This window comes from Verticillium nonalfalfae, assembly GCF_003724135.2.
Source record: "Verticillium nonalfalfae strain VnAa140/NRRL 66861 chromosome Unknown scaffold_199, whole genome shotgun sequence".
NCBI classification, from domain to species: domain Eukaryota; kingdom Fungi; phylum Ascomycota; class Sordariomycetes; order Glomerellales; family Plectosphaerellaceae; genus Verticillium; species Verticillium nonalfalfae.
The window spans coordinates 8204-31523 of record NW_021167424.1 but is presented as its reverse complement, the minus strand read 5'-3'; the positions used below and the strand labels follow the sequence as shown (position 1 = coordinate 31523).

At 58.3% G+C, this 23320-nt stretch overlaps 7 protein-coding genes across 7 annotated transcripts; 3 read left to right on the top strand and 4 right to left on the bottom strand.

Moving 5' to 3' along the window:
• Window positions 1-63: 63 nt before the first annotated feature.
• Window positions 64-1030, bottom strand: D7B24_003411 (uncharacterized protein; the record flags this gene model as incomplete). The annotated part of the gene is made up of 2 exons (XM_028637602.1): window positions 64-443; window positions 499-1030. 2 exons carry the CDS (start codon window positions 1028-1030, stop codon window positions 64-66), a joined length of 912 nt encoding a protein of 303 aa, XP_028490635.1.
• Window positions 1031-2679: 1649 nt separating this feature from the next.
• D7B24_003410 (uncharacterized protein) lies at window positions 2680-4169 on the bottom strand (the record flags this gene model as incomplete). The annotated part of the gene is made up of 2 exons (XM_028637601.1): window positions 2680-3984; window positions 4068-4169. 2 exons carry the CDS (start codon window positions 4167-4169, stop codon window positions 2680-2682), a joined length of 1407 nt encoding a protein of 468 aa, XP_028490634.1.
• A 1461-nt stretch (window positions 4170-5630) lies between these two features.
• On the top strand, window positions 5631-6989 carry D7B24_003409 (uncharacterized protein; the record flags this gene model as incomplete). The annotated part of the gene is made up of 1 exon (XM_028637600.1): window positions 5631-6989. One exon carries the CDS (start codon window positions 5631-5633, stop codon window positions 6987-6989), a length of 1359 nt encoding a protein of 452 aa, XP_028490633.1.
• Window positions 6990-7827: 838 nt separating this feature from the next.
• On the top strand, window positions 7828-10143 carry D7B24_003408 (uncharacterized protein; the record flags this gene model as incomplete). The annotated part of the gene is made up of 3 exons (XM_028637599.1): window positions 7828-8103; window positions 8169-8275; window positions 8337-10143. The coding sequence occupies 3 exons, from the start codon at window positions 7828-7830 to the stop codon at window positions 10141-10143; spliced, it is 2190 nt and encodes a 729-aa protein (XP_028490632.1).
• Window positions 10144-10494: 351 nt separating this feature from the next.
• On the bottom strand, window positions 10495-14814 carry D7B24_003407 (uncharacterized protein; the record flags this gene model as incomplete). Its single annotated transcript, XM_028637598.1, has 3 exons — window positions 10495-11162; window positions 11211-14020; window positions 14495-14814. 3 exons carry the CDS (start codon window positions 14812-14814, stop codon window positions 10495-10497), a joined length of 3798 nt encoding a protein of 1265 aa, XP_028490631.1.
• Window positions 14815-15911: 1097 nt separating this feature from the next.
• On the bottom strand, window positions 15912-20636 carry ALMT1 (Aluminum-activated malate transporter 1; the record flags this gene model as incomplete). The annotated part of the gene is made up of 2 exons (XM_028637597.1): window positions 15912-19908; window positions 20620-20636. 2 exons carry the CDS (start codon window positions 20634-20636, stop codon window positions 15912-15914), a joined length of 4014 nt encoding a protein of 1337 aa, XP_028490630.1.
• A 572-nt stretch (window positions 20637-21208) lies between these two features.
• D7B24_003405 (uncharacterized protein) lies at window positions 21209-22202 on the top strand (the record flags this gene model as incomplete). The annotated part of the gene is made up of 2 exons (XM_028637596.1): window positions 21209-21235; window positions 21318-22202. The coding sequence occupies 2 exons, from the start codon at window positions 21209-21211 to the stop codon at window positions 22200-22202; spliced, it is 912 nt and encodes a 303-aa protein (XP_028490629.1).
• Window positions 22203-23320: the final 1118 nt, after the last annotated feature.

Here is a 23320-nt window from a genome sequence, read left to right as displayed (position 1 = left end):
GCTCTATGGACTTAGTCACACAGCAACCGTCATTAAAAACTGCACGCATCGTCCACACGACGTTTACACGCTCAGCATCAACGCTGCCGCCACTGCGCCCAGGCCCCCGACGATCCCAGTCCGGAGGGTGCCGGCGGCGTTGTCGTCGTCGTCGTTGTTGTTGTTGTTGCTTCCGCCGTTGCTGTTCTCGTCGCCGCCGTTGTCGCTGCCGCCGTCGGTTGCATCACGATCAGGGACCTCATCGGGATCATCGCTGCCCTGCACGACACTCGAGGCGCGCACGCAGCGCAGCGCAGTCGAGTCATCGCCCCACTTGAGCACCACAGGCCAGACGTTTGTCACGGCCACAGCATAGGCTTCCTGCGCGGCATCAGAGCCCTCGGCCTCGGCACCGCTGGCGTGGGCGAAGAAACGACCCGTCTCCGTGATGTTCTTGGGGACGCCTGCGAAGCGTTAGTCAAAATTGTCGGGAGGGACCTGCATCAGGGTTAAACTTACGGAACGCCCAGCTGGAGACATCAGTCGAGATCCAGTCCTCGCAGCTGCTGGGCACTTCGACATCGCCGCTACACGCACCGGCCGCCTCGAGGTCCTTCTTACACGCATCGCTCAGCTCCTCGCAGCTGCCGTCATCGCCCTGTGCGTCCCGCGTAGCATTGGAGCTGAGGCCCCGCCAGATGGTGGCGCAGGCTTCGCCTTCAGGTGCAATGCCGTTGGGCGAGGCAAGGGCGAGGACAGTGAGCTGGGTAACATCATCGTGCGCAAAGGAGCCGGAACCGGCGTCATCGAGAGACAAGTCGGCGGCAACAAGAATGCGGAGACCCCAGGCGCCGGCGCCGTTGGCACTTGATGTGTCGTTGGTGCCAAACCCGGGAACGGGCAGCGAGGTTGTGGCGTTGGGTTGGGCGAGGGCGAGGCCAAAGGAGCGCGAGGGCAGGGAGTAAGGCGGCGAAGCGTCCGGCGAGCCTGTGGAGACAGAAGAGGCCACGGCGAGGGCGGCGAAGGGCAGGGATCGGATGAAGGCAGACATGATGCGTGTGTGGCACCCAAAGGGGGGGGGGGATAGTTGCTGAGTTGATGGCTGTGCTGGGTGGTTTAAGTCTCTTTGGTGGTAATCTTGCCTATCGTCTGATGATGTCGTTGTTGATGGACCATTGATATGGAGAGAGATCAGACGGAAGATGGGAGTGTAAGGTGCTGGAAGCGCAGTCGAGCAGCATCCGGAGCAACAGCTGATATATGTCGGACGACATTGGGGCCAACCGCTCGCTGCGCAGCCGCCCAACAACCCATACATGGGCACAGACACGGCCAGCCAGGCACAGGCAATTCAGTTCCGAGAAGCCAAGGCCTCAAGCGGGCCATCGCCATCGTGTCAAGCCCTCGACCAGTGCCGCCAAGCGCAGCACCTTGGCGCCATATACCCCCGGCGCTGCGCCGTCCGATTCGGCGGCAGAAGCAAGCACGGGTCTAAAGTGACGTAAAGCTGGGGCCCGGCCGAGTTTTCAAGGGGGCTCATGTCGGGAGCTCGGGGCGTCTGGTGCCTGGCGGCGTCGGGTAGTTGATGGCCAGACGCACAGGCTGGGCCAATGTTGATGGGGTGATGGCAAATACGGCAGACCTGCGGGTGGAGTGGTCCGGTTGATGTTGTTGCACGATAGGACGCCGCGATTGACAAGGGAGCAGGCTGTTGGAACCAATGTTTCGGGTCTTTTGGCGTCCAGGCTTGGTGTGGCTCGGCATTTGCATGCAGCTGACAGTGTTGGTGTGAAGGGAGAGACCTGGTTTTTGATTCATCTCAGAGGACGAATACGAAAGGAGGTGCAGGAGGCAAGAATCACTTCCACTGTGAAGCTCGGTATAAGTCGGCGAGAAGCTCACACCTGCCCGCTTGCTCTGTTGCCGCTTCGTTCCTTCCAACCTTAGCACGTACCCCAAGGTGGTACCTTACCCAGGCGCCGAGGTAAATACCTGGGCAAGGCACTGTACCTTACCCTACCTCAGGCAGGAGGTAGGTAGGCGCATATCGAACAAAATGACGGCCGACTCGAAGGAGCACACATCTTGTCGAAGCCATCCGCGTGGACTTGTTCACGACCGTTGGTGAAATCTCTGAGTGCGGTGAATAAAGCAAGGAGGTCGCAAGCCGATATGACTGTCTCACTTCCCCAGTCTTTCATGCGTGACTGATCGACAACACTACCACTGTGCCCAGCCGGACCTGAGAGAAACAACCAGGCCCAAGCCGCCGAGCATGGCCGACCGACAACTGCACATTGCAGCTCGGAGAAAGCGCCTTTGCACTTGGGAGGATTGGCAGCCGCTGGGTGATAGACCAACCGTGGAAAACTCTTCCTTTCCGGCTCCTTCTCTATCGGATTATCCCATCTACCATTTCATCTATCGGATATACTGTACTGTACTGCTACCAAAAAAGCTGTCAGCGGCAATGCGCGCTGCTGCTGTTCCGCCCTGTCGGGGTTGACCCGTTGAATGCTACAATGCTTGCCGCCGCCCCCTGAAAAACGCCGTTGAGTGCCGATGCAACCATCCTGTCGTCATCGTGTTGAAAAAGTTTTGTGTAAACAAACACCAAGATGCAAGAAAAAACAAGAACGTCCCGAGGGAGGCTCTCAAGATCTCTATGCCCGCCCCCCAAGGCCTGCCCAGTCGGTGTGCTCATGCCAGTCCCTTCTGACTGTGGCTCCTTGTCTCGTCCATCTCCTTCCAGATGTACTCATTGAAATCATCCGCGTTGTCGAGATACAGGTGATGGCCCGCCTTCTGCACGACAATCACCCTCGCCGAGCCATTCTCCCTCCGCTTCTCCTCGGCCGTGCCCTCAAGCAGCGCTCGCCTCTTTGCTGCCTTGAGTTTCTCCTCGGACGCCAGACCGCCAGCGACGTCCATCCAGTCGTTCTCGCCGTACATCATGACGATGGGGATACCGGTCTCCTTAATCTTTTGCCCGTTCTTCTCCACCGTCTGCCGGCCGACGCCCTCGATGCGGTCGATGATGGGGCTGCGTGCGTACGCCCCGGGCGCGAGGATGTATGGTAGCGCGTACTCGCCGCTGCCCTTCTGCCGAAACACCGAAAATGCATAGTCGTGCAGAGAAAGCGCCTCGGCCGTCGGCAGGTGGTTGAAGCGGCGTGACGTCCAGCCCGAAACGATGCGAGGACCCAATGGGCCACTGAACCGCACCACACTAAAGGGGGACACGTTAGCATCCCAAAGCCAGGCGAACCAGCCGGGAAGCGGTCGCTTGGGAGCATTGCTCGAGTTTGTCGCCGTCGCGCTCTTGACGCTCGCGTTGGCATGGTTGTGCGTGTCGTTGACGACGCTTTCTTGGTCCTGCGTAAACTCGTTCTCGAGCGTTGACGAACCCGGCTCCGGCATGGCTTCGTTGACAGCATAGGGATCCGAGGGCACACCGACGGGGGATGCGAGAATGAGCTTCTTCAAGTGGCCGGGGTATTTGAGGGCATACGCCACAGAAAGGTAGCCGCCCAGGGAGTGACCGATGAGGGTAAACTTGTCGATATTCCTGGCTTTCCTCCACTCCTCCAGTGCATCGACGAACCAGGCCTCCGCCTCGTCAATCTTGCCCTGCTTATCTTTGGCGTGCATCTTGAAGGGTGGCCTGGTCGAATTACCCATGCCGAGCATATCTAGCGCGTACAGTTTCCAGCCTTTGCGTCGTGACAGGGGCTCGAAGTTCTTGTAGTAGAAACCCAGTCCGGCGCCGTAGCCATGCAGCATGACGAGGTTCTCCTCGACCTTTTCGCCAACACGCTCGACGGAGTATTCGTTGAGGGCACGGTTCTGACCCGAGAGGTTCACCATCTGGGTCTTCCAAACGCGGGGTCCGAAAGGGTCGGACTGATCGGCGGGATCGATGGTGGCATGCTCGCGGGCGTCCTTGAGGTAAGGGATGTGGGCAAGGACGTTCCGTTCGGCGGTCGAGGGGCTGATACTGGACCACTGCAACTTTGTTAGAAACCGTTTGATCTTGACGTTCACATACAGCTCGGTGTGCGACGCAACACTGGTGGCGATCGACGTACCCATTGGTAGGCAGCTTCTTTGTAGCCCAGAGGAAAGTAGGCAAAGTTGGGACGCGACGGCTTGGCCTTGTCGTCGACCGTCTTCTGCTGTGCCGTTGCCATCGTCTGGTGGGTTCTCCTTTGAATCTTTCTCTGTTGTGCGAGTTCGTCGATGGTGGGGGCGCGAATGGTTGAGGTACTCGTAGTTGTCGTTCCGACGATGGACGAGGCGGCAGCGAAAGTAAGTCGCGACCCGTGCACGACGGCAGATGCTGAATGATGCTGTATCATACCGGGTGGCGAGCGAGGCGGGAGGGCGCAACGGGGTACTTGTAGGTGAGGAGAGCGGATTCCGACTCGGAGACGGGGGCTGCGGACAAAACGGGGGACCGGGCTTGACGGTCGTGCCAGACCGATATGCGACAGAATGCGCGAGACAGGGAGAGGCAGTACGACAATGCGCTCAGTAAGCACTGGCACGAATGCGGATGCGACGAATGGGACGGCAGGTTTGGTCCAGTAGAACCCTGCCAACAAGGGCGTTGACTCTCGCACTCGGATTTAGATAGCAGTGGTGACGCACTGGATTGCTTCCTGGGGGGGCCAGAAGATGTGACTTGAGGTGGCCCTGACGATCTGGGTGGATGTACTTAAGCAGCCGGAGTTTGGGGGGGCGCGTCCGGTTGGGCGGGCTTTTGAGATGGTCCGTATCAGTCTTGTATACAGGGGGAAAAAGTAACCGAGCGTTGCGGAGTTTGCGGTTGGGTTGCCGGAGATGGCTTGCTCGAAGGGGTGAGATATGTATAGGAGTGTAAAGGAAGTCAACGTCGGACGCAGAAAGTATCGAGCCGCGAAAGAGAGAGGAGGAGAAAACACAAAAGCCAGGTTGCCATTGGGACATGGGAGGCGAGGCAACCACGCGCACTTACACGGTTTTCGGCTATGTTGAGCTTTCGTTGAGGATAGCGGTCAGATGCGCAGATTTACAGGGGGGGGTTAGAGGGGCAAGAGCGGCTAATGCGGGCCAGACACGGCCCCATAGTACGATACCTGCTGTATGTGGCTGCCTGTACCTGGAGCGTTCTTTCCCTCTCAACGATATTGCCCCGATAGTTGCCTCCTCTGGTTTATCGGCTAGCGCTGTTGCCAAGGTCATTCCAGGCCACAGCATCGGGAAAGATCGCCCAACATGACGCAGTTGGGCGGTGGGCAGTGGGCAGGCATCTCCAACCAGCACCTGCGACCAGCTGGCCGAGCAAAATCCAGTGAGACAAGGCGGGCTCCCGCGGGCCTGGAGCTTCCCAGCTGACTGACATCTGATCCTGGATCCAACCCAACCCACCATCTCCAAACTCCAACACCGACACCAGACATCCGCATTCATCAACGTCACAGAATCAACGCCCCCAGATGCCTCAATCTAGCCGTAGCTGATCCAATGCCGAGTGTCAGCTCACTGCATTGAAAAAAATAAAGCTCGCCTGCCAATTTCGGCTCGACGTTGGTCGTCCCGAGACCGCCCCCACAATCTCCATTTCCCTCCCTCTCGACAAGTCCTCGAGAAGCCCCGGCACACCTCTTCACATGGCCGACGACGTCGATTCGGTCGTCAAGGGAGCCCCTGCGCCTGGAAAGCATGCATCCGATAATGTCGGGGGCACGAGCGGTGTCACGACCAACACTGGCAAGCACGGCGACCCGCTGAGCCACACCCCGAGCTCCCCCTCCATGATCTACCTCAACCTCCTCGTCCTCGAAGCTTCCCTACGCGCCCAGTACCTCGAGCTGCGTGCTCGACGCCGCCACCATACCTTCTTCTTTGCCATACTGTCACTGTGGATCGGCGGATTCGGCTATGCCCTGTTCTTTGCGCCACGCGAGGACGGTGTTGGCGTAGGAGGGTCTGTGTACTGGGGTGTTGAGACGATTGAGAAGCTCTGCTTTATGGGAGGCATCATGACCGCTATTCTGGTTTGGGCCACCGGTATCTGGGATCGCGGTATCCGCTGGCCCAGACGCTGGTTCGCCATTTCTAATCGTGGCCTCCGCGGCTTCAATGCGAAGCTCGTCATCATACGAAGGCCTCTGTGGGCCGAAGTTGGCTCTACTGTCGGCTTCTTCCTGACCTATGGTCTTTTCTCCCACACGGCCAGTTCGTCTTATCGCTACATCGATCCATCAATTCTGCGTGCCGTCGAGAAGGAGCTTCGCCTCACAACCGAGAAGCATCCCGCCCTGCCCATCCTTACCGAAGACGAGGAGAAGGGCGGTCACGAAGAAGACCTTGCCCCGGGAGGCGACTACGTCAAGCTGTTGCTGCTCGCCAAACCTTTCACGCCAACATTCCGAGAGAACTGGGAGCTGTACCGCACCGAATACTGGGAAAAGGAGAACGAGCGCCGCGCCCTCATCCTGAAAAAATTGAAGGAGCATGAGCGACGACTGGCTAAGGAGACCTGGGGCATATTTTGGTGGTTGCCTTGGCATCGTACGGATACTGGCCGCCCACGCTCCTCGACAACCCTTCAAAGCCGGAATCGCGATCAGGATCATGACCCCGAGAAGCTCCATCCTCGAACTGCAGCCCTTGAGAAGCAGCACCGGCGCCGCGGTAGTAGCGTGCGCCGGCGCAGCTCGACCAGCTCTTCTCGCAGCCCTCTCCCGGCCGATGGCGAGGATGCACCCGTCAGTCGCAAAGCCAGCACGGCCTCTAATGCTTCGGACAAGAAGAGACGGAACAAGCTTTCGACGAGCTCTAAGCCCAAGCGACCCAACGTGGAATCGAGGTCGGTGACACCGGACATCCCATCACCCCTAGCACGGGAGAGCAGCATTGCTAGCGACGTGACATCATCGGATGTGGGAGGAGAGCGGATGCTGCGAAGCTCGTCGTCCAAGTCCAGCGTGGGCACGGGCCGGGATTCCAAATTGAGCGAAGCGTGACGAATGACAATTGACGAGTCTCCAAGAGACGATTGTATGAAGCTTCATTCCCTCCGTGCGTGTCGAAAGTCTTCCCAACTTTGATGAATCCGAACCGAGAAGCGCTTCTGCCAGTTGGGCCTGGGAGACATCAAGCTGACGGCGTTACTGCCACGTTTTCTCCACTTGTCGCCGTGCTAGTCAGGTACCGTGGCGCTGCGTCACGAATCTCGGTATCGGATCATACTCTGTGGGTTGCCCGTAATCCCCAAGACACTCGGCAGCAGGCGCCGAGCCCGACACACCGGGTCTCACGGCCTGGCGACTCTCATGCTCTCATCTTGCGCTACTCGTGACGCGTCACCGCCATCCCATTCAACCCATTTGAGGCGAGCCTTCTCATACTATAGTGTTGCCAGAAACGTGGCTCGCTGCCAAGCCAGTGACGTCCTTCCAGGTTCGATCCCCGTTACTACTAGTTCCCATTCAGTCCACAATCGGCAACCCCGGCCTGCTGCAGCCCAGCCAGGTAGTTGTTCAATCTATGTATGGGAACCCTGCTTTGACATCATTGGGGTCTGTAGTCATTGCGCGTCTTCCCCCGCCTCACGCTTCCAGCCTCATGCCGTCGGGGAAAAGATGGTCTGCGAAGAAAGCCGGGCGCGGTTTGCCAAGATGGCGATGCCTGCAGTTCCTCATATACCACGCCCTTGCCCTCACCATTCCCATTCCCAATGACTGTGCTGTAATATCCCGGAAATTGCCCCCATTTGTATGCACGACTCTTCGCGGCGCAGACATACAAACGCCCTAGTTTCCTCGATTGGAGCATCAATAGCAAGCAGAACTTTGAGATAGCATGCCGGCGGCCGTTTCACAGGAAGCGGGCATCAGTGATGAGCTGGTGAAGCACTGCACGGCGCCTGACAGTGTCACGACGCTGCTGGCCGAGGACCCCTCGCTGACGCCAGGTGATGCATGGAAAAGGCTATATGGGGCAAAGGCGAAGCGGCGTGAGCAGAAGGAAAATGAGGTAAGCGGGCCGTTGCCGGCGGTGGATGAGTTGACTGGCCTGGAGCGCATCGCGGCGTGTGGAAAATGGGGAGGCGCAAAGCCGAGCGAGCTGTTCCTGAGGGTAAGGCCACGCCGCTGTCCTCCGAATTGTGTCGATGAGATTGCACTTCTGACCGAATGCATTAGATGTATGATGCAGCCCTTGAATCGATTGATGGCGATCTTGAGCAGGCTGTCGTCAGCCCTTCGCTCATGGGAAGCTGCGGCACGGTGCCCCTGACCATCATCTCGACGTAGGCTCCCCTCCCCCCCTCTGCCCGAGTTGCGATTCGCGTATGCTTACCACGATGATAGTATACCAGACATCGCCCGCCACATGTCGAACCTCATTGTGCGCGCAGAAAAGGAGGTCTTCCTCGCAACAAACTACTGGATCAGCAGCGTCGCCGTAACCTTCATCACCAACGCCATCCGCGAGCTTGACCGTCGTGCCGGCGCCCGCGGCGTCAAGGTCGTTGTCAAGATCATTTACGACCGTGGCGCCGTCAAGCAGGTATACACGCCGCACTACGACGTGGGCGAGAAGGAGTTCACTGATCCGCAGGTGGCGCTGCCGCGGCGCGCGGACATCCCCAACATTGACCTGCAGGTTCTCAATTATCACAAGCCCATGCTTGGGACCTTTCACTCCAAGTTCATGATCGTGGACCGAAGGATCGGACTGGTGCAGAGCAACAACATCCAGGACAATGCCAACCTGGAAATGGCGATACAGGTCGAGGGGGCTCTTGTCGATTCGTTGTACGACATGGCGCTCATTACGTGGGATATGAATCTTGGCCAGGGAATGCCGATGATCAACTCGGCAGCGGTGGCAGATGAGAACAACATGCCCAGCTGGACGGAGGAGTGGGATGATCAGTTCACAGACGAGGGCAGATTGAGGGGATTCGACGCTGTCGTCGACCCGGCGAAGATGATTTGGAAGCAGCAATTTGGGAAGCCGGACGACTTGATGAACGAAGGGCGGACGAATGAACACTCCGCGAATGGCCTCCATGGAGTCGACGAAACGGCCCCGCCCGGACTCAACGGCGCGGACAGGACGCCAGATGGTTCTCGAAAGGGCCCCAGCACTAGGCTCTCCAACGAGCTCCCCGACGGCTCCTCGGCCGCTTTGACCGATGACAGTTCACGGTCCAGGACCCCAGAACAGAAGAATCGCGACGTCCCCGAGCACACCCACGACTCACCTCACTATGACAGCTCTCTACCCGCCGAAATCGTCCGCCTCCAAACGTCTCTTCGGCCCTCTCCCTCCGAGGACATCTACGCCCCGATCACTCGGCACCTGAACCACACCAACGCCGCCGCCTACACCGTCCCACCTCGCCTCCATCCCGCCCGTTTTCCTCCCTCAGAGCAGCCGACCCCCTACACCCCTCACCCTCGTCACTCCCCCGTGCCCATGGCCCTCGTCAACCGGCCGCCCCACGGCTCGCCAGACTCGAGCTCTCTCTCGAACCCACAGAACGCCGCCTGGCTCGCAGCCCTCGCACACGCCCGCTCCTCCGTCTTCATCCAGTCCCCGACCCTCAACGCCTCCCCCCTGCTCCCGGCTCTCCTCGCCGCCTGCGAGCGCGGCGTCCACGTCCACGCCTACATCTGCCTCGGCTACAACGACGCCGGCGAGCTCCTGCCCCTGCAGGGCGGCCACAACGAAGCCGTCGCCCACCGCCTGCACGCCCAGCTGTCCGACGACGCGCGGCCGCGGCTGCACTACCACTGGTACGTCGCCAAGGACCACGCCGCGCCGGTGCCGCACGGCCTCGGCGCGCGGGCGTGCCACATCAAGCTCCTCATCGCCGACGAGCGCGTCGGCGTCGTGGGCAGCGGGAACCAGGACACGCAGAGCTGGGCCCACAGCCAGGAGGTCAACGTCATGGTTGACTCGCCCGACATTTGCCGCTCGTGGATCGATGCTCTGAGGAGGAACCAGAACACGGCCTTGTTCGGCCGGCTGCAGAGCGATGGCATTTGGAGGGACGACAGGGGTGACGAGGCCGAGGGCGCCATGGGCGTGGATGCTGGACGGTTCGCATGGGCCAAGGGCATTATGGGCGCTGTCAAGAGGGTACAGGGCAAGGGAGGATTCGGTTAACGTGTGTGTTGATCTGAGAATGAGCATGGGTACACAAGCATTCACTGCCAAGAATGGAAAGGTTGCCATGTCACGGCGGTGATCAGATGGCACGCAGCGTCTGAGAGGTCATCCCTATTCACCGCGAGCAGTCGTCGGCACGCTCGCTAATAATGTACACTTAGCCAAGCCAAGTCTGGTGAAGTAACAACAAGGAAAGGAAAGAAGTTTAAAAACAGACAAGCAAAGTAAACAAGAGCCGCTGGCTAGAGCGACATGTGCTGTGGTCGGTGTCATACCATGTCCTGTCGGGTCGTACCAGTCCCATGCTGCCTCCCTCCTCCCCCCGCCTCGCATGCAATTCTAGTGCTGCTACCTTTTCTTGTCTTCCAAGGGTATCTCCTCTCCGGTTCTCTGCTTCCCAACAACGCCCTTGAGCACCTGAAGCTTTTCCTCTGTTACACGGATCGCCTCCTGGATCTCGCGTTCATCCATGCGCTCCTCACGTATTTTTTCCTCCACTGTACGTGGCTCGATCGCCCGCTTGCGCGTCGGCATTGATCCGTCATGCAATCGCTCGAGCCCCACGCGTTCTTCGAGCCAGTCCCACAACTCTGTCTCTTCCCGGCGCCACATTTCCTCGTATGCGGCCACCCTGTCAGGATATCCGTAGAACCCGACTTCGCGCCGTGCGCCCTGGCCTGGGAATCCGAACCATGCCGCCACAAGCAGTCCGACGAGGAGACCGTACGTAACGTTGCCCGTCATGAGTGGCTTCAGCAAGTCGGTAATCGGACCCAGTATGGGGCGCAGCGGCTCGAGCAACCCCCAGGTCTCCGGGGGTGCGCTCTTGGCATGGCTCTTATCCTCGCCCCCCGCACCCGACTGCAGGTTGCGGTTCTTGCGGCCCTTCTTCTTCTTTCCGGAGCCTGTATTGCCGGTCCCGGAACGCGGCCTCGAGGACACGGCAGCCTTGATGCTCGCCAAGAGGTCGCTGACATAGGTTGTTTGGCCCTCATTGGCACCGCTCGTGATGGGGCCTACGCGTGTTAATTAGTGTTCAAGTGGCAGCTTGTGGAACAACATACCTTTGAGCCAACTCTTGCCGGTCCACTCCAGGGTGCAGTTGACCTGGACCCTGGTTGAGTTGTTCTCGGCCCAAGACAGGCAGTACTTCGTCTTGACAATAAAGGCATTTCCACTCGGCACATCTGGGGTCTGGGTCGAGCAGGTAATGTTGACTGCTTTTTCCAAATCAATGTGGTCAATCAACTCAGACACGATACACTTGGTCTTGCTTGGGCCGATGGAGCCGCCAAGTGGCTTCATGTAGGAGTAGGTCCGCGTCATGTTGTCCGAGCTCAACCCCTTTCTGTCCTCCATTTGGAGATCCCAGCACTTGGCCTCGTTGACAAGCCACTTGGACATGAAAGTGACTGACGCAGGCCCAAACAAAAGATTGTACACTTTGCCCAGAGGGGCGGGAACAACGTCGTCTCCCACGATCTTTTCGTAGTGAGATGCCGCGTCACCGCACTCGGTAGGGGCATGGGTCGCAGGACCCGGGAAGTCGTCGGCGGGAATAGGTGGACCGACAGTGTTGACGAGATCGGAAGGCGCGCCGTTAAGCACCGTCGCACCAGAGGCCTTGCGTCCGATGACCTTATCGTGGTCCGACTCGGCTCCAGGTTCTTGGGGCTGCGATGGCTCGACCATGTCCTCTTCATCATCTTCGTCGTAGATGTCATCACCATCTTCGCTCTCGTCATCCGAACCAGACATGCTCTGGTCGTCCAACTGGTCGTGAGCCCCCTCGATTTGGGAACCCTCATCGCCAACATCAACCTTTTCTGTTTTGTCGCCTCCGGTCCCCTCAAGCTGCACTCCGTTCAGTGAACTCCTGAGTGTAGGATGTCCCAGTTTCCAAATGTTGACGATGAGATCGTAGGTTGAGTCTCTGCTGGTGAAGCTTGCGAAAATGTGCTTGGCGTGTAATGTCGAGATCATGAGACCATTCTTGAAAACGAGCGCCGTGCTCCTCTTCTCGACGGACACTATCTCGTCGAAGCTCATAACCAGAGTAGTCGACCAGCCCAGAATGTTGCTGCTGAAGCAGAGGTGCCCTTCGGACACGTATAGACGGCCGTGAGCCAGAATCTCTCGCTGCAGCGCACAGCTGTAGTCTTCGATGAGATAGTCGTCATCTGGCACGCTCTTGAACAGCGCATGGAAGTCTCTGTTTCGTTTCTTGCTCGAGACGGCGAAGCCCGTGAGCCTCTGCTGACTGGTGTTAGCTGCCGGATTGCCGAGAGAAGAGTTGGCCGCAGCGATGGCTGCGCCGATGGTTGTCCCGGTCCCTCTTGTTGCGGTTGAGCTTCCTCGGTGGCGACGGCGGCCCAGGGCGCTCCGGACGCTGCCGCTGCGAGTGATGGCTGACTTGTCCTCGTAAAGGCTGGCAGGCGGCGGTGTGCGGTCGCCCAGGCCTCCATTTTCATACAAAGAACGTGGCGCGTTGTTCTGCGCGGGGCGAGCGTCATCAGAGCCATACTCATGGCTTGCGGCCGAGGAAGTGTCGGCGGCTGGTGCTGATTCCGATCTCGCACGGGTCTCTGATCTGACCGACTCAGGAAATTTGGCTGTCATGGGGGTGCCTGAGATGCTCGGAGGGTCCACAATGCCAAGCTGGTTCAGCGTCAACTCGCCGTCGCCGAGCGTCTTGACGGCGGGTTCCTTGTCCATGTTGGCGTCTCTGGAGGGAGAAAGGGGCGGCTCGACTTGGACTTGGTCTTCTTCCGGGAGGTCGGTCTGGTTCGCCGTCAGATTGCTACTCTTCGGTGGCGTCTGGCCACTGTTGTTGTTTTGTAGAGTGTTGCTGAACTGGTTGGCAGCGTTCTGTGCAGCTGAGAGCATAGACGAGAAGAAACCGTTCGAATTCGACGTTGTTGTGGCTGAAGGGCTCTCGGGTGTGGGCGTCAGCGGTGCAAATGTAGTGTTTGACAGTTTGCTGGGACCAGCAGAGCCCGACCTGCTCCTGCGATGTGTGATCAGATTGCCCCAAGGAGTAGGACCGTTTGAAGCATCTGCGCTCTGTTTCGTGGGCGGCGGCGAGTGTAGACCGTTATGGTTCGGGTCGGTCGGCGTAGGCGGGGTGTTGACAATGATTGGACCGGTCTTCTCGTTTGGCGGAGTAGTCGGCGCCGGCACAACGACAGAGATGCGGTTCGAGAGTGTGGAGGCGCGGGAGCGAGACTTGCGTTCGTTAGGGCGAGAGGAAGCGGCAGAAGCAGTTGTTGCTATGCTGTCGGCATCTGGCTCCGTGGTGTTGGACAGATCGGATTGCGATTGCGAGTTCGAAAGGCTTGGCAGGTTTGGCAGGCTCCGGTTCTTGTCGTCGTCCTCGGCAAGGCTCGCAGGCTTCCTCTCGGGACTGTTGCTGGGACTCGGGTTGGCGCTGCCACCGGGACTGGCGGCACTGCCGGCCAGGCTCAAGTTGGACTTTTTGGAGCGAAAGACGTTGGCGAGCTTCTTGCCGACTGGGGAGGGCGATCGCTTGGTGTCTTTTTGGGGCGGCTGCAAGCCTAGTCCAGTCTTACTGCGAGCAGACAGACTGGATCGAGAGTCGGATTCGACCGACTCTGTGCGTTTGGAAAGGGGTGCGGTGGAGGATCGGGACGCCAGGTCGGGCACTGTCTGGTCCAGGCCCTGGGGCTCTGGAATATGGGTAGCTTGTATGATGGGGGACGATGTCGTCAGGTAGCCGATCTGGGAGGGGTGGGTAGAGATTGTTTCGGGGCGGGACTTGAATGATAATGGTGGTTGTGGCTGGGGGGCGATTTGAGGCGAAGCAGAAGTGGAAGCTGGCACGAATGAAGATGCTGGTGCTGGAGGTGATGCAGGTCTGCAGCCGGATGAGAAAATGCCAGGTCAGCCAAGAACGAAACGAAACGGAGGTGGTCGGGGATAGGTGCGTGGTGGTGGTGGGTGGTGGGTGGTGGGTTATGGGCGATGGGGTCATGAATACAGGTCATGAATACAGGTAGCAGACGTCAGTGCACGCGCAGTGCAAGCGCAAGGGCCACAGGGGAAATGCAGTCAGCCTGGGCTAGCTCGCGCCCACTCGCTTCCACCACGTCTCGTCGTCTCGCTTTCCATGGTGCGTTCCAGGGCATGGATGGATGCCTGCAAGGGGCACCAGCGAGGACGGGACGTGGGGAGGAAGCTTCGGAGCCAGCCAGGCGCCGGGATGGTCGCTGCTTCAAGAACGAGGAACCCGAGCCCGTAGCTGACGGCTAGAACATCTTTTGACAGGCCCACTGACGGCGGGCAGAGGGGGGGATCCGAAGATGAAGAAACATGGGTAGAAACAACTTACGAGTCATGATCTGCCCTCACACTTGCTGCACTGTTGCTATTGGGATCATTAGGATGCGCATGGTTGCTGCCACTCTGATCCGCCCTGCTGATCCAGCTATGCCTTTTATCCATGGAGCTGCTGTCGCCGTCGGTGTAGTCGCTGCCCTGATCGCCATCACCGTCTTCAAAATAGAGTGAAGACCTGGAGTCTCGGATCGCCTGGTCGGCTTGTTCATGCCCCTCTTGCTGCTGTCGTCTCTTCCGTCGTCGTCGCTTGGCCACGATGGCTTTGGGAAGCAGTTTGCCCAAGCCGCCGTGGCTCGGGTCAAGGGGCTCCATTGGCTCGCGTTCTGTGAGCGTCCCCGTCTCCAGCGACCCAGAGAACCCGAGGGGTACGGCAGGCGTGGTGTCGGTACGGATTATACGAGATCGGATTCGGGTTGAGCGACGTCGCAGATGCCAACGAAAGCTTGTCGTTCTTCAGGGTTGCGGTGGTCCCTTGGAGTGAAGCAATGTGATGCGCAGTTGAATCTTAAAATCCCTCGACTCGGGGTGTTTGGCCAAAACTGCTTTCCAATTCTCAGAGCTGCCCTGGAATCGTGACCGTCTGCACCATGTCTTTCCTTCCTTCGTGCCCTTGCTGCTGGCTGCCCTTGCTGCGTGCTACCTTCGTTCCTTCCCGCTTCCAGATGCCAATGCAGGCCTGGAGACAGAAGGAGCGTCATCATCGCACCAAACTGGGCAGTGGCTGCGGAGCTTCTGCTCCACATTCGCATGCCGTTGGAAGGCGCTACCCCAATAAGAGTGACACATGTACCACAAAGTCCAGTGACGCCACGAGGCGCTCAAGAGACACAGCGTGCTACTGGGTGAAATGGGAACGCCCCCATTCGAGAGATCGCCGATTCGCCTTCCACATCGACTCTTGCGCCGCGTTGGACGAGTCCAATTCATCAACTCCTCCAACGACTACATGGAATCCTCCGCTTTCTCTGTCTCCTCGGCCCCGAACTTCCCCCAAAGCCGTCCGAGCCGGCGCGGCATAAAGAGCCTGGGTCATGCGTGGTCATCCACCATTGTCCAACAGGCGAGAATCGGTTGGGCAATTGGCAACCGCCGTCACACTGGACTAGCGATTCAAAATCGCGCCGCTAGTGCACGACAAAAATGGTTGCCTGTCCATGGCCTTCACGATCGAGTACACCATCGCCTTCATGATGGAGGCTACCCCTGAACCTTCTTCAACAACCATCGAAAGGACGGGTCCTCGGGTTTCACAAACCTTGACCAACATGCAGGCAGCACTTCTAGGTGCAATTCAAACGCTAACCCCCTGGTATCATGCAACACAAACAAAGCCGCCAGGCACCCGCCATTACCACACGACACCAGCGCACGGCCGCAACGTTGCTTTCCGCGCACCCACCAGTGCTGGTCTATCGCTCGTCCTCCTCTTCAATACCTTTGCCCTTGTCATCGTCTCGTCGCCAAGTCCCCGCTCCCGTTACCGTCGGCCGCCGCTTTCGTGCCGATGCGCGCCGGGAAGACACACGTCGGAGACTCAGCGGGATCTCTGCCTCGCCCTCCACTGCCGTCTCCAGGCTGTCTGAACGCGCTCGACTGCCTCTGGTCCAGGTCCTATGCAGGTGTAGGCCTGTGTCTCCGCGCTCTGCTGCAGCCTGCCGACCTGTGGACATCGCCGTATCGTGTCTCTGCAGTCCGTGATCGAATCTCTGGGAACCGGTATCTGGCCGGGCCGTGTCTGGCCTGGACAGACCCGTATCTGGCCTCTGTCCGACCTCTGCTGTTGCCTGTCCCGTGTTCTGTCTGGCCAGCCCGGGCAGCCCCGTTCCAGGCCTCTTGATCCTTGTCCCCGACCTCCGTGACTCGGTCTTAGTCAAGGACGCGCCTGCTGCCGCGTCGTCTTCATCGACCGGTACCTCTCTCGTCTTGACGTTCTTCGCATATTCCTTGAACGTCGGCTTCTCCAACATGCCGCTTCTGAACGCGTTGACTCCCACTAGCAACTTTGCTAATTCCACCAACTCTTCAAGGTACTCAATAATCTCCATCAGCCCCGCTGCGTTTGCATTCCAGCTGAGGAACTTGTGTTGCGTCACTACTCGTGCCGTGCGCTCGTCCTCGCTGAGTACCCTCTCGGGACCTTGCATGCTTGCCATGTAATTCCGCATCCCGCCCTTCCCCGCCCCGCCGGCAGCAGTGGCCATCTCGCTGTGTTGTGCAGCCTTGTCGGTGAGAGCCTGCCGGACACGGTTTATGAGGCGTAGCATCGCCAGGCGTGCCGAAGGGATGAATTGCGGCAGCGGCATGCGCGTCGTCAGCGCCTGGTTCACGACGAAGAGAGCGATGGCGATGGAGGCCGCCACAGCGCGACGGTAAGCGTGTACTTCGGCGTTGAGCTCCTCCAGGACCGAGCTGCCATAGACGCGCCGCAGCTGGAGCATGTTGTCCATTCGGTCGACAATCTGATGCAGGACGTAGATGATCTCCCGGTAAATTGGATGCAGCTGCCGAAAGCTGCCCTTGAGTCGTGGCTCCGTCAGGCAGAACGGCAGAAATGTCTCTGCAGCCGATAATGCGCCCTGTGCCTTCTCCCGAGACCGCTCGAAGCGCTGCTGAACCTTGTCTGAGCGCAACTGAAGGTTCTTTGGGTTGTCAACGCCTACGGCGATGGCTGTCTGCATGCTGCTCATCTGCTTGATCGAGGTTGAGAGGGACTCTACCATCCTGTCGCGAGCTCTGGCGGGGTAAAGAATGAGCTCCACGAGGAGACCAACCGAACAGCCGATGAAGAAGGTCACTAATCGTGTGTAGAGGTTCACGTGTGACACGGTGTTTTCATTGACGGTTGCTATAGATCGTGAGCAGGTCAACATAGCTGACTTCGGCAAGGGAAACATACTTAAAGCGACAGCCGTCATGGAGGAGATTGCCACCATGCCCGTCTTGACGTATTTCGTGCCGAGCTGGATGTATACAGATGGCACGACTCCGATGACCAGAATAACTACCAGGGGCGCTCTGTGGCTGCCACCGGCTACGCACGCCGCATATCCCATTACACAACCGAAGGTGACACCTACCAATCTGAGGATGAAGACGAAAAACGATGTGCCGATAACGACCTCGAAGATCAGGATGAGTTGCAGGGGCGCCCAGACACCCCGAACCTTCGCGTACCACTCGTGCCACGACGGGATGAAGCCCGGCCAGCTGATGATGAAAAAGGCGATGGCAAGCTTGATCGCATAAATGGCATCGTCCGATCTCTGGAGTGACTCGTAGACGTCGGCCACGCGCGCCCGGATGCGGCTGATGATGCCTCCGGACGCTGCGGCACGCCGCCTTTCCTTCTTCTTCCTCTTCACCTCGTCATTTGTTGTCGGCGGAGTCGGAAATGGCGGCTTTGCGTGTTGAAAGCTCGCTTCCAGTACGTTTGGCACACTCTCCACGTCAGCTCTCTGCCGTGCGAGAGGCCTGTCGAGCTCCTCGACAGTGCCTTCTTCATCCATCCTACTCTCCTCCTTGGGTGTAGGAATTCGCCCCGACCGGCCCTTCTTGCGCATCGTCTGCGGCAGAACCATGGCATCCCTCTCGCCGCCGGTAGACAGCCACTGTCGCCAACCAAAGTATTCGGGAAAGTGGATGCTGATCCTGTGCCGCCTATGGCGCTTCTCGACGAGGAGACGAGCGTAGCGCAGCAGCTGCAGCATGTGCACGGCCGACTGCCGCAGGCCCAGCAGGAAGGACGATACGAGAAACGTCTCCATGCGAGGCATGATATCGGTCTCTCCGTTCTTGGTCGTGGTCGCGCGCTCGAGCTCCTCCGTGGAGCAAAAGTCGTAGATGGCAATGGCGTCCATGAAGGCGTCAATGTGGATGTCCATCTCTTCGAGGATGATCCTCTTGGGCGTCGGCATGCCCGTCTTCAGCTTCGGAAGGCCGTAGCAGTACGCTAGGCTCGTCGTCACCGTCAGGGCGGCCTGCCGCAGCGCCTCGGTAAAGTCCTTGGTCGGCAGCTGGATGCGCTTGATGATGGCTTCGAGAACCTCGGGATCGCCTGCTTCCAGCTCGCGCAGCGGCTTGACGGATTCCAATGCGTCGAGAGGATCTTCCTCGGCCGGCGTCGTCGGGTTTCTGAACTTTCTAGGGCCCAGAAGCTCTTCGAGGGCCGAGGCGCGCTGGAGCGGCCGCACGAATGGATCCTCGTCCTCGGTATCGGTGGCATCGTCGGGTTCGCCGTCGCCTAGGAGGACAAATTTGTTCTCGCACGCGCCGATCAACATGACGGCATTGTGTACGAGACCAGGCATGGCTTTCGTGGTGATGGGTTTGAGGCTGGAGGGCGGCAGGGGGCCGATGGCAATCTCGAGGTTGACCTCGGACTGCCCAGCGCGGCAGCGCTGCAGGCCTGACCGCAGCGCAGCTTTGCTGGCCGTCAGCGCGGCCAGGCCAATGTGTTGGGCCGGGGCGCTGATGACGGGCGCTCTCGATCCGGGTGTGGACAAGGGATTCCGTAATCCGGACCAAAGATGGTGATACCAAGGTCGTTTCGCGCTCGAACCAACTAATGTTTTCGTGGTGCAGGCCGTGTTCGGCGAGGCTTCGGCCGGGTGGTTACTCCGGGGTTCGTCTGGGCCATCCCCAGGGCTGAGGAACCAGTTTGTAGAGCGCGTCACGGCCAGCGTCGTCTGATCAATGGCATCGATGGTGGCGTGGGCGAGGAAGTCGTTGGAAGGCTCCGGAAAGATGGAAAGATTGATCGTAAAAGTGACCACCATTCCTATCAAAATGGGATAGGCAACATACGTGACGATGGTGCTCGTGAGCGCCCGCCACGGGCCCATGAGGATGATGGTGGAGGAAGTTAGGTGAAAGAGAACGTAGACGATCAACCTCGGGCTGGACGAGCGAAGATATCCGTGATGAAGAACGGCACATAACAGAAAGAGAGCTCGAATAGCGAACGCGGCCTGGAGGTTGTCATCGACGGCCCGGCTCGATAACCAGAGACCGAGCGAGCCCCACGCCGTTCCCATTGTTGCGCCGACAAGGGTCAGGAGTAGCCCCTCGACCATGGCGCCCATTCGTTGGCCCGGGTTGGCGAAGACGGTTGTCAAGGGGGCCAGAAAAGTAGTGCCGGGGAAGAGGACAACAACCTCGGGGATCAGGACAATGATGATGGTGAGAGTCGTCGCTATGGAATACTTGACGACGCGCCGCCATAGATTGTTGCTTCGGAGGTTGGTCCATGTCGCAGCGGACCAGGCGCGTGACTTGAGAAAGCCGGAATGAAGCCATCGCGGTCTGTGTCCATGTCGCAGTCCTTTTGCAGGCGCCGCCTCGGCTTCAGCCATATCCGTTGCTGAATTGGCCAACGCTGTACGTTGAGCCACGGAGGCAAGTGGCTTCCTACAGACCGTGGATGTGCTTCAGACAGTAAATCGATAGATGCGGTTGCTGGAAATTGAGAATCACGATCCCGAGGTATGCAAATTCGACCCCCATGACTCCATGGCTTTGATCTGAATATGGTGGAAGTCTAAGTCTTGGTGGGATGAAGAATGGGGGCAGGAATATTCGGCAGCGTTGGGCACATCGTTCGCGGGCCGGCAAGAAGATGTCGAATGTTAGGTCGCAAGTGGCAGGCAGACGTGGATCTGGAATGAAGTGAAGTCATCTGCCAAGGTGAGTACATGTAGCATTAACGGGGGCGCGCGAGTCGCGTGTTCTGGAAACCGGGTCCGGTTCCGGGGGAGTTGATCCAAGGAAGGACCCAAGAGAAGAGAGAGAGATCCTTGGAGGGATTCAAGGTCAACATGGCCAAGATAAGTGCCCGGCACTAGTGGACACAGACTGAATAGCAAGGACTGGGGCCAGACAAGGCTCTGACATGTGTCGTTCATGGGTCATTCGGTGGTAGCATGTCACCATGTTGATGAATGTCACGGTGGCTACCATCTTGATCGACTGAGATGACGGATATGTCATGCATAGAATGCATGAGACATGCTTAAGACATGCTTAAGACATGCTTGACAGGTCTCATGCAGACGAAGAAGTCTCTGTAGCACCTACCCAACACGAAAAGCGAGCTGTCCGAGCGAGTTGGACCAAGCTCACAGGTCCATATTGGGCATTCATCATTGTTTGCAAGCCGTAGCCTCGACTTGGGTACCGAGAAGATGCAGATCCTTGACTTCTGATACTGGTCATCCCAGCAGGGGACCTAAATAGTCGCCTGATAGACGAGAGAGCAACATGGTTGTGAGAACTTTGCTTGTTCAGCAGCCTGTGTGTGCAGGCATTCCCTAACTACCCAGGTACCTAGGTCGGTAGGTACCTACCCTACAGGTATCAAGGACTGTCCGGGCAGACACAGTGGGGTACACAGCATCCTTTGGTGCCACTGATCCCCGCACTCAGGTCGACCACCTGAACCTCCAGGCGCCGTCGATTGCTCTCTAGCCACAGCACTCCCACTCCCCACTTGAAAGTGTCTGGGGCGATTAGATAACGCCCGGGCCTGCTGCCGTCAATCCGTCTGCCTTGCGATCGTCTGCCTGCCACCTTTGACTCTGCCATACACTACACTCTTCAGACTTGACCTTCAGGCAACAGCTTACTTATTTCTGCCTTTTTTCCAGACATTCGCCCTTGATCGAACACATACATCTGCATCTCAAACCGCTCCAGACGGCTGCCGCCCATCATGCCTCCCCCTCCTGCGTCCTTAATCGTAAGTGACCCCGCGTTGATCCCCCGCCACTGCAAATGACGTAGACCCCGCTAACGACGCAACTCGCGCGCGCGCCATCCAGACCAAACTCAAGGTCCAGCTCAAGCTGGCTATCGCCCGCCTGCGCATGGTCCAGCAGCGCGATGAGGCCTTGGGCAAGACACAGCGCCGCGCCATGGCCCAGCTCCTCGAGGTCGGCAAGGTCGAGAGCGCCCGCATCCGCGTCGAGAATATCATCCGGTCCGACATCACCAACGAGCTGCACGAGCTCCTCGAGTTGTACTGCGAGCTGCTCATCGCCCGCGCCGGCCTGCTCGAGGGCTCGACGTGCGACCCCGGTCTCGAGGAGGCCATCAAGAGCATCATGTACGCCGCGCCCAAGACGGAGATCAAGGAGCTGCAGGTCGTGCGGACGTTGCTCGCCGAAAAGTACGGCAAGGAGTTTGTCATGTCGGCCATGGAGAACTCGGACGGCAAGGTGGCGCCAAACATTGTGAAGAAGCTGAGCGTGACGCCGCCGCGGGAGGAGCTCGTCGTGGGATACCTCGAGGAGATTGCGCGAGCATACAACGTCGATTGGCCCAAGCGCCAACAGCTCGGCGAGGCGCCAGACCTGCTCGACGACGACGACGACGCTGACGGCCCCGGGGAGGATGGCGAAGGCGGTGGAGGCGGCGGTCAGAAGGTTCTTGCGGAGCCGGATCTCAAGGCCGAGAAGGAGCAGGAGATGCTGAGCAAGGCCACTCCGCCAAGGACGATCGGGGGCCCGAGCAGTCCTTTGACGGTCAATCCGCCCAAAATGACAACTGACAATGTCCATCCGCAGGTCAAGGTCAGCTCGCTGAACCTGAAACCGAACCAAAAGATGGCCAACGCACAGAAGAAGACGGACTCCAATGGACCTGGTGGCGCGGTACCCGACATTGCTGAGCTCGAAAGGAGGTTCGCCGCCTTGAAAAAGCTGTAGCATTGAACATGTCGATGATGGTGTTTTCGGTTCAATGGGCTGGCTCTTGGGTTTGGATGCTTCATATTTAGCGAGCATATATTTTGTTATTTTGTTGAAAGCTGGTCGAGGACCTGTTTGTCGTTGCCGAATGGACCGACCTATGTCTGATGTGACTGACTAGCTTACCAAGACGTGCACTTTGCATCGCTGTGCTTCACAATCATGATTTGCACTCTCCGAACCTTGGAAAACATTCCCTTACTTCGGAATAATACCAAGGCAGGCGTCACTGCAGCATACTACCTGTTTATGCCCATATGAAAGGAGTTGGTGGCTGATCAACTAGTCAGCGCTAGTCGTCTATTGTCCTATTGTTCCCTTCAGCCCTCCTGCTGCTCCTTGCATCCGAGCCTTGGAACAAAGGCAGGCACGATCAATCTCCTACGTATAAAGAGCAACAGCCAGTAATTCATAACATGTTTTGTATTGTAGGTCATCACCAGACATTGGTGGTCTCCTTACCCATAAGCACGCTTCGTGAGAGCTCGTCCAACAACGACGCCGCGATTTTTTCACTCCCCTTGTTGGAACTCCCACGAGGCGTCCCGCTGTGACTGTTTCGACCTCAAAGCAGGAAGAACAATCACGCCGCGGCTATGGACGATAGCGATTTGGCCAAGCTCGGACTTCCCGGCCTGGAGTATATCAGACATGCTCCTCAAGGTGATTTTCAAAATCAGCTACGGCGTCAATTCGAGAATGGGACATCGGACGAAGATGCCATCCTAGTGGGCGCGGCCGAATGGATGGCGGAACAGGTGCCGCACCTTACTCTCGTCAACCACAAGAGCAACTCTCCCGTTATTCGAAAGTGGTGTGGTTTTCTTGCCAGTCTAGGCTGTCCCAAAAACAAGGTCTTGGATCACTTTACCCGATCGAAGAAAATCAGAACATACCGTGGAGATGGCAAACCGGCAACCGAGTCTAAGTTTTGGAACTTCGCGAAGCGACTGATGGACATCACGTACGATGGCAAAAGAGCAAAAGGCGTCCGAAGGAATAAGCCAGTTTGCCACCCCGTTCTTCAAAATGGCTTGAAATGTTCTTCCACACCTCCCCGGCAAAATGTTCCCATC